The sequence below is a fragment of the Mirounga leonina genome, unplaced genomic scaffold, assembly GCF_011800145.1.
Source record: "Mirounga leonina isolate KUSES-001 unplaced genomic scaffold, KU_Mleo_1.0 Mir_173, whole genome shotgun sequence".
NCBI lineage: Eukaryota > Metazoa > Chordata > Mammalia > Carnivora > Phocidae > Mirounga > Mirounga leonina.
The window spans coordinates 84,569,772-84,579,828 of NW_023270447.1; the positions used below are offsets into that span (position 1 = coordinate 84,569,772).

General features: G+C 43.6%; 1 protein-coding gene across 2 annotated transcripts in view; it reads right to left on the minus strand.

The window, feature by feature from the left end:
* Positions 1 to 2,992: 2,992 nt before the first annotated feature.
* The window catches only part of PDPN (podoplanin), a 30,476-nt gene continuing 23,411 nt past the window's right edge, over positions 2,993 to 10,057 (minus strand). Inside the window, exons 4-6 of one of the 2 annotated variants that reach the window (XM_035019750.1) lie at positions 6,409 to 6,447; positions 5,723 to 5,834; positions 2,993 to 4,725 (exon numbers count right to left, since the gene is read on the minus strand). In XM_035019750.1, coding sequence (XP_034875641.1) covers positions 4,719 to 4,725; positions 5,723 to 5,834; positions 6,409 to 6,447 — 158 coding nt within the window. In that variant the 3' untranslated portion in view covers positions 2,993 to 4,718. The remainder of the gene's footprint in view (positions 4,726 to 5,722; positions 5,835 to 6,408; positions 6,448 to 10,057) is intronic. The other variant, XM_035019751.1, reaches the window with a different exon arrangement.

A 10,057-nucleotide genomic window follows, 5' to 3' on the forward strand; every position in this document is an offset into this window, starting at 1 on the left:
CGGTGACTCAATGGCAACTCCACTTTCCAGTTGCTCAGGGCAAAGTCCTTAGAGTCATTTTGACTTCTCTGCTTTTTTCATATCCCATGTCCAACACGTCAGATAATTCTGTTGACTTTATTCAAATTACAACCAGAACTGGACGACCTCATGCCGCTTCCACCATAGCCATCTGGTCTGAGCCACCAGCATCCTGAGATTGGATTATCACACTGGCTTTAAAAAAAAAAAAAAAGATTTTATTTTTAAGTAATCTCCACACCCAAGGTGGGGCTTGAGTCTACAACCCTGAGATCAAGAGTTATACCTTCCACCAGCTGAACCAACCAGGCGCCCCATCACACTGGCTTTTTACTTGGCCAGTTCCCAACCAGAAGTGAGAGTGATGTTTTTTTATTTCTTACTATTTTTTTTTAATTTTATTTATTTATTTGAGAGAGAGAGAGAGAGAGCACGAGCAGGGAGGAGGGACAGAGGGAGAGGGAGAGAGAGAATCTCAAGCAGACTCCACACTGAGCATAGAGCCGGACGAAGGGCTCTATCCCAGGACCCTGAGAGCACGACCTGAACCAAAACCAAGAGTCTTGAGCTTAACCAGCGGCACCACCCAGGAGCCCCGAGAGTGATTTTTTTTTTTTAATATTTCAGATGTTTATCTGAAAGGACACACCTCAAAGCCTTCCAAAGCCTCCATATTTACGAGCACCCTCACCCCCTCTGGCTTTGTCACCTTCCATTCTCCGCCGGGTCCATTCTGTTCCAGCCTCCTGAGCTTCCCTGCATTCCCCAAACCTTGGTGATGCCTTCCCCATCCTCAGTTCCATGCTCCACTCCTCCACTTTCACTCCCTTCCCCTGTGTCTCTCCGATGCCCCTACCACCCGTGAAGTTTCCCCATACTCTGGGACTTACTAATTTGGGGTATAGCCTGTCTCCCACGCTAGGCTATAAGCTCCACGTGGGCAGGAACTTTGGTCAGTTCCATTCATTGTGTTCCCAGCACCTAGAACAGGGTCTGAGAACAAATGTCTGTTGAACGAATGAATGAATGAATGAACAGATTATTCTCCTCCTACAAGAGAATCTCTTTCTCTCCAGCAGCCTGGAAGACCTTGTAGACACCATACATTCCCTTTCCAACTGGCCCTGTGCCATCCACAGCCCCAGACACATCTACAGCGTGGGTGTGGGGGGAGCAAAAGGAGGGTTCATCCAGTCACTTTAGCCAGAAAATTCCTACTGCTTTTAAAGTCACACGTGGTTTTATTTGTTCAAACACATATTGCAGATGTTTTCAGTAGCCTCTGGTTGGGGGGGTAGCTGTCACTTCAGAAACAACCGCCTGGGCTGGCATGTGACTTTTCTTCTGAAAGATTTGCAGGAACAGGAAAGAAACAGCTGGGAGAAACAAGGTCTCAGGATCGTGTCCGGGATGGCCTGTACGTTGTCGGATCATGGCCAGGAGCCCTTGGGTGCCGAGGTAGAACACATGGTGGTTCGCGTCAGTGTCTGGTAAGATGACCCCCCGAGAGAGCGGAAGTGATGAGGAATAATTTGGGGGGAATCCAGGCTGGCCCACCAGCCAAAAAAATCCCATGTTCTTCACAGCAGTGGGTTCATGCTTCAACTCCGAGATTTAATTTCATTTTTTATTTTTTTAAAAAGACTTTATTTATTTTAGAGAGAGAGCGAGTGCGAGCATGAGCGGAAGGGGCAGAGTAGAGGGAGAGAGAATCTCCAGCAGACCCCGTGCTGAGTGTGGAGCCCAACGTGGGGCTCGATCCCAGGACCCCAAGGTCATGATCTGAGCCAAAATCAAGAGTCAGTCGCTTAACCGACTGCGCCACCCAGGTGCCCCCAACTCCGAGATTTCAAATTTATTCTGCATCGTTGCCTATTAACTGTGTCCACATCATTTACATTTATTGAATTTAAGAATCCAGGATCTACGACACATTCTAACCCGATGTCAGGCTTCAGGAAGAGGACAGAGAAGTGCCGGCTCTTAGGGAAGACAAGTCCTCTGACATACAAGTGGACAACTGTGTGTTCCAAGTAGGTGCCCAACCCAGCCGCGTTTTGGGGAACTGCTTCCCCCACTTTCACTGGACTTTTAGTTAGTAAAAAAAAAAAAAAAAAGGTTTAAGATCCAAATACACAATTTTCCCCATAGAAGCATTTGTCCCAAGCAGTCCCATGCCCTGAATACTAAGTAAATAGGAATGAAAAAGCATATAGACTCAGCAAGGAATTCAGCTTCTTGTACTTTCCCGGGTCATTGAGGTGCCACATGAGGGCAGAACTAAGTCCTGGGTTTTCAACTGGCTCTCCCGGGTTGAAAAAAAGAAGGGGGCGGGGCAGGGGGTAAAACGAGGCTTTCATCTGGCACGGTTACCTTAAGCATGCCTGCTCCCGGGAGCCTCTGATGGGACAAAGTTCCCTTGAACTTTCAGCAGCCCCGGCAGCTCCGTGAGCGGGTAAGGGACTGTGACTGCGCACTTGACCTAGCTGAGAGCCCTGTTCTCTTTCTCTGTCTCTGGGGCTAGGCGGACACGGCTAGTTTTCTGTTAGACCAGGCAGAGTGCTTGCAGCCAAGGGCCATGGAGCAGTGAGATGTCCCAGGAGCAGGAATTCCGGAGGGACAGGCTGCCCAAGACTGGCAGGAGCAGGTGTAACGGCTCCTGTCCAGTGCAGGGCAATCAGGAGCCAGGCAAAACCTTGTTAACCCTTTGTGACCAGAGGGCAAAAGAAGTCCCAAGGTGCCACCTGTCTCATCCCATTCCTCAGCTTGACCTTCACCTCTCCACTTTGGCAGAGCCCTACGTGAAAGGCATAGTTGTATTTCTTTCCAGTGGATGTATTTCCTGTAATCACCTATAATTCGCTTCCGATCAAGTTTAGAGGCAGATGTTTCCATAACTGATAATCTTATCTGGAGCTGTTCTAAAGTGTGACCCAGACGGGATCTTTCCAATCAAAGGTCTGACTCATTGTTATACGCAATCATCTGTTTTTTATTTTAAAACACATCTACACTGCATTGAGCACCAACACAGATGTGACCAAGAAACCCACAGTCCTGTCCCAGCAGGTGGCGGGTCCAGTGTATGACTTAGGGCAGAAAGTTATTGTTCACAGTGAGAGAAAAAAAAGAAAGGACACGCAAGACAAAACAGACTTTGTCCCAAACTCCCGTTCAGGAATCTGAGCGATGAAACAGAAGGATACGTAAGGACACAAAGCCCTTCTAAAGCCCCTGCTCTCAATCAGCGGATGTTCAAATACAGACCCTGGGTTGGTGGACCAGCCAGACTTGGGTAACAGAAGGGCACGCTGTTTAACATAACATCCCCGCGTTACTGCAAGAAAGAGAGGAATGGGCGGTGCTTTTCCAAAGGATAGTTTACTTTTTTGTACGAGTTGAGAGGATATCAGACCTGCACAACCACAATCGTGACAGAGCACCTGCTCAGTATGAAAACTTTGTGTTTGGGAAAAAGAAGGCAGCTGAACTACAGAAAATGCTGAGCTGGATGGAGCCCGCCCCATATGGTAGCGTGGGGTCCTTTACTCTGATGATCTTTTCAATGATGACCCCATGGAAGTGTGTGGGATGTGTCACGGAGACTGAGAATTTCTTTGATTTTTTATGTCCAGTCTTTAAATTCCACCTGCTTTCTTAAAATTACTATCTTACAGGATTATTTTTGTGTCCCGGATGTTTCCTCTAAGGCAGAAAGTAATCAGGCCAGAGGGACACACAGGGTTTCCTTCTGTTTGGGGAATACCATAGTTCTTGGTTTCTGGAACATCTGAGCCTCGGGCACCCTTGGGCATCCAGCAATCTCCCTGGCATCCAGGGCTAAGACTTCCATATTCCAGAACAAAACAGCCAATCTGAAGGGCTTAGGTCCTGGGAAGAGAAAAGGCTGCCCCAGGAGCTCTGGCTCATCATCTGAGGGAAGAGGAGGCAGCAGGTGGGAGCAAATCTGTAAGTCACCAAGTCATCGCTGGAGAAGGCAATAAGCCAGCCTAGAGCCTGCCCGATGACCTTATTGTGAGAAACAAAATCCCTTCTCCAAACCACAGACTTCCTGTTTGTATTCTAACATGGGGGCCTTTGAAATGATTTATCTGGGCCAGTGAAAGGCAGTTGCTCATTACATATTATACAAGTTTAGATTTTCTACTTGATTACTGACATGAAATTAGGCTTTCACAACAGACCAGACTAGATTGGAATATGTACATTTCAACAGAGCGGAGATTGCACAATGCATATGCCACTCACGAACATGGTACTAAACTCAGGGACTCCATTGATATAATATTTCCAGACTTGATTGCATTTTAACAATAACAGCGAATGGTCAGAACGGAGACAGGATTATAATTTCCAGCATCGATTAAATTATATTGTCTTAGTTACAAATCAGTTTACATCGCTTTGCTCCATTTTCTATGCATTTTGTCTTTTAAATCATCTTTTACATAATGTATATTTAAAAATATTTTCAAAAGACAAATTGCCTAGAGAAGCAAGTCTCGTGAATTGTCTTTCCCTGGGTTACTTTTGGCAAGTGGAGGGATCACCATGGATTTGGAGTGGGATTGCCAAGCGATTTCCATGGGTCATCTTCTCCCACGTGCTCGGGGATGGGGAAGTCGGAAACTCTCTTTTAAAAAAGTGTTGGTAGAAGGGCACAGTTCTTCAGCTCTTTAGGGCCTGTGAAAACAAAGAAAAAGGTGACTGTCACTTCTCTTACTGGCACTGTAAATAGTAATCCTGTGAGTCATGGTCCTATTGTCCTTTCGTATAAATCTGGTAGTTCTGGAACCTGGAGCTCTTCTCCTCTCCCCGCTCACTCCTCCTGCATGCCTGGCCCTCACACAGCCAGGGGCAGGTTCCCAGGCTTTTCCAAGCACATAAATCTGCGACTGTATTGTGAGCTGTGTCCCTTAGCCCCCAGTTATATAGCACTTGTCCTCTCTGCCACCCCCTGCCCCCCATTATATGTCATCTCCCCAACAGAAATAAGAAAAAGTCTTCCTCTGGTTATGAGTTTGGATCTTCTGAATTCTTAAGGAATTTTCATAAAGAGAAAGAACTCCTTCCCTTCATCAATAATCACTACTAGGAGTTCACTACCATGCGTGTGGGTACGTGCAGGGCAGGAGTAGAGGGAGGGGACCCCACCACCAGAAGAATTCTCATCAGAATGGTGCCCAGGCTCTGCAATGGATGCTCTCCTGAAGGCCCCCTCCCTCCCTCTGATGATTGGGAGCAGGGCAATTAGGTAACAAATTGAAACTTGGTTTGGGTTTTCTTTCAAGTTCAGTTAGTTGAAAAATTAGGACAAGAGGCCAAATTTGATTAGATCTCAACTTTTGAGTCAACTCAAAAGCCATCTCTGGCTCTAACTCTCTTTTTTGGAGACTTAGAAGGGCCAAGTAGATACCTGTTCTTCTGGGTATACTTCAGATGTAGTCCTCACAGATGTAAGGGGCTTCTGAAAATGACTTTTTAAAAAAGTAAACTCTACACCCAACGTGGGGCTCAAACTTACGACCCTGAGATCAAGAGTTGCATGCTCCTCCCACTGAGGCAGCCAGACATCCCTGAACATGATCTTTATTTAGAGGTTTCAATTAGCTCAAAGGTTGGAGTTCTAGATATGACTGCTCTCATTTACCTACCACACGGGTGTAAGTTATTTACTTACGAGTACCTTCCTGACATTTTTCGAGCAACCACAATGATGATCCCACCAATGAATCCAATGGCTAGTAAGACTCCAACTATAATTCCAACCAGGGTCACTGTTGCCAGGCCATCTGAATGAGGATGGGGAAAAAAAAAAGCATGAGCCCCAGATAAATGATATCCCTGTGATAAAATGTGTCATTTATAAACAATACCACTGCCCCACTGAAGATAGCAAATCATGTTCTAATTTGCTTCTGCTTATTCAGTGGGAGTTGACCTAAAAGAGATGAAACTTTGGGCTACTCTCATCTCCTCATATGAATGGAAAGATTCCTGGGTCTCAGGATCTATCAAGCATACCATTCATATTGGGTGGCTTCACTGTTAATTATTAGGTAACGTCTGTGTGCTGGATTAAATGAGCCCCTACTTTCATCCTTCATAACAATAAATTGTGATACGACACCATTCTCCATGGCTGTCATTAAGTGACTAGACTCATTTGTGGTTTGCGTATTTTCAAGTACAGGCAATTTCCTTTTTTCTCTTAAAAGAGGTTTGAAACCTCTTCTCAGAGGGTTCTGTATTTCACTCTTGTTGACTACAATCCAGGAAAGAATGTAATTCATCACAAGATAAGCTTCAAAGAAACTTTTTTTTAAAAACTCCCATAAAAATACTTGATAACAAAATCTCGCCTACCTTTCTCAACTGTTGTCTCTGTGTCTTCACCTACTTTCTCTGTAAAGAAAGAGATATAATGATACAGAATTATTAGGATATAATAACTGTAATTTAACAAGTGGCAAAAGATGAATTTGCCCTAAGTGGAAGGTAGCAAGACACAAGCAAAGAATATAATTTCTTAAATAAATTGGATCAGAGGATTTTTAAGCAAGCTCTGACACGATCCTGTCTTCAAAACTATTATTACTGAACTTATGAGTGCTTCTTCATACCTATGCATCCATAGTACTTTGGTGAACCTTACTTTTTTCTCATCTACTTTAGAGAGCAGAGTCAGGGAAATTGACCCACAGAAATGGTCAAAAAGTCTCAGAGGTTTGGGTAACAAAAGAAACCAAGGCTGTTGATTCTTGGTCCAATATCAAGACCATAGAAAACTCATCCACTGTGATAAGGTTTATTTTGAAGAATTGTATTTTGAGAGCAATATACTCTAGTTCTGGAAGATGGGTCCCAGACTGTGATTTGTCTTGTGATACCAATTCCTTGCTTTATCTTTAGTAGTAAGTATCTTATAGGGCAGCGATATGCCCAGCTAAGTTTAATGACGGAATATACTCTTTGTGTTTATGTCACTGTTACATTAGGATTTCTCTCTGCAGCCAAACCTAGTCCAATAGTTACAATGTGAATATTCTCATTTACCTATCACATGGGTTTCAGTTAACTTACAATAAGTAAACAATAAAGTTGTGAGTTTCTTTCAGATAATTTTACACAATGCCTATTTAAAAGTAAACATTTTTGGGGGCCCCTGGGTGGCTCAGTCGTTGAGCGTCTGCCTTCGGCTCAGGTCATGATCCCAGGGTCCTGGGATCGAGCCCCGCATCGGGCTCCCTGCTCCGTGGGAAGCCTGCTTCTCCCTCTCCCATTCCCCTGCTTGTATTCCCTCTCTCGCTGTGTCTCTCTCTGTCAAATAAATAAATAAAATCTTAAAAAATAAATAAATAAAAGTAAACGTTTTTGGTTGGTTTGGTTTTTCCCATCACCTTCCTTGCATACCAAGTCTTTAACTCCTTCGGGTGGTGGTCCTTTACCTGGTTTGCAGATGGGGGAAAAGTCAAGAGGCTTTCATTTAATGAGACAACAGAGGTAGTCAATCAATCAGGTCCCACCCTAGAACTATAGTTCACAACTTGCAAATACTACATGTAACCAAGAGCTTTTCAAATCAAAGGTGAAAGCATCATCTACAAGATGCTTATTTTTCTAATGCGTGGATTTTTTAAAAGATTTTATTTATTTATTTGAGAGAGAGAGAGAGAGCACAAGAGGGGGGAGCGGGAGAGAGAAGCAGACTCCCCACTGAGCAGGGAGCCCGATGCGGGACTCGATCCCAGGACTCCAGGATCATGACCTGAGCCGAAGGCAGTCACTTAACCAACTGAGCCGCCCAGGCGCCTGTCTAATGCGTGGATTTGAAAGAAGTCTTTGTACCAAGACTCTCTTCAAAAATAGGCACCTTTTCAAGATGGCCCTAGGATAAGCGTCCCTGAACACAGCTGTGCCAGCATGAGCTGAAGCCATGGCTCTGGGGCATTTACATGGAGCTCAAGTTGATGGTGCTATCCCACCATAAAAAAAAAAAATGGTTCAAAGACTGGTGGGTCTGAGGCCAGCCCGGAACAAACGTATCATGGAATTGCTCCTAAAAGGTCATCCCTTTGGCTGCCAACTACCAGTAGAAAAAAGTCAATCGTTTGTTTATCATGTCTTAACATGGCGGCTGCTGATTTCCAGACTTATGACACATCATTCTCACCATCTGTGACACCACTGGTCAGAAAACATATTACCAAAAAATGTGGAAGATTCGTTACCAAATTAGAGCTTATTAGTTCTATCCTCCCTAGCTCCAGCCCAATTATACTGACTGTAGTCATGAGAGTGAACATCATCGTACTTGGGTGTTTCATGGGAAAGACATCTGTTGCCCTAATAAAAATCACCTCTTAAAAAACCAAGTGCTTATAATTACATTTTAACTCACATGTGAAAATTTCTTGGGACACTGATGTATTATGTGGAAACGTGCCATAAGTCACACTTATTGTGGCGGGGTAGGGCAGGAGACTGGACAAGAGAGGGATCATGAATATTTTCCAGAGAATTGAGAATTTTGTTTTAAAGGAATAAGAGAGGTATGCTAATCTGATGGGAAGAATACTCAACTTGGGACACTGCATTGTCGGCAGCTAAATGCGCTGTCAACTCATTTCACAAATGATCGATTCTTCTCCAAAATTTTGAAATGTTTTCCAGTGACCAATTATATTGATGATTCTTTCTTTGCTTAGCCCTATTTTGTTCTATCTGGTGTTTAATTTTTCACCATTTCTTCAGCATTTCAGAGTGACCTTTAGACTTTATTTTCAAAGCACTTCATAAAGCTTTCCCCCCCATTGTGGTAAAATACACATAACATAAAACTTACTGTCCTCACCATTTTTAAATAGTTCAGTGGCATGAAGTACATTCACTCTTGTGCAACCATCCCCACCCCCATCTCCCCCCAGCCCCTAGCACCCACCATCCTACTTTCTGTCTCTATGAATTTGACTCATGTAAGTGGAATTATACAGTAGTTTTCTTTGGGTGACTGGTTTATTCCACTTAGCATAATGTCCTCAAGATTCATCCATATTGTAGGAGGTGCCAGAATGTGCTTAGGGGCTGAATAACAGTCCATTAATGTATACACCACATTTTGTTTATTCATTTATCTGTTGACGGACATTTGAGTTGCTCTCATGTTTTAGCTATTATGAATAATGCTGCTATGGACACTGTGTGTACAAATATAATGTAATTAAAAAAATTTTTTTTAAATAAGCTCCACAAAAGGGGAACCCTCCTACACTGTTGGTGGGAATGCAAGCTGGTGCAGCCACTCTGGAAAACAGTATGGAGGTTCCTCAAAAAGTTGAAAATAGAGCTACACTACGACTCAGCAATTGCACTATGGGGTATTTACCCCAAAGATACAAATGTAGTGATCCGAAGGGGCACATGCACCCCAATGTTTATAGCAGCAATGTCCACAATACCCAAACTATGGAAAGAGCATAGATGTCCATCAACAGATGAATGGATAAAGAAGATGTGGTCTATATATACAGTGGAATACTATTCAGCCATCAAAAAAATGAAATCTTGCCATTTGCAACGACGTGGATGGAACTAGAGGATATTATGCTAAGCGAAATAAGTCAATCAGAGAAAGACAAGTATCATATGATCTCACGGATATATGGAATTTGAGAAAGAAGGCAGAGGATCATAGGGGAAGGGAGGGAAAAATGAAACAAGACGAAACCAGAGAAGGAGACAAACCATAAGAGACTCTTCATCTCAAGAAACAAACTGAGGGTTGCTGGAGGGGAGGGGGATGGGAGGGATGCGGTAGCTGGGTGATGGATATTGGGGAGGGTATGTGCTATGGTGAGTGCTATGAATTGTGTAAGACTGATGATTCACAGACCTGTACCCCTGAAACAAATAATATATTGTATGTTAATTAAAGAAAATTGTTCACATTATGCCTATGTATTTCAGATTTTTTTTTTTAAGATTTTATTTATTTATTTGAGAGAGAATGAGATAG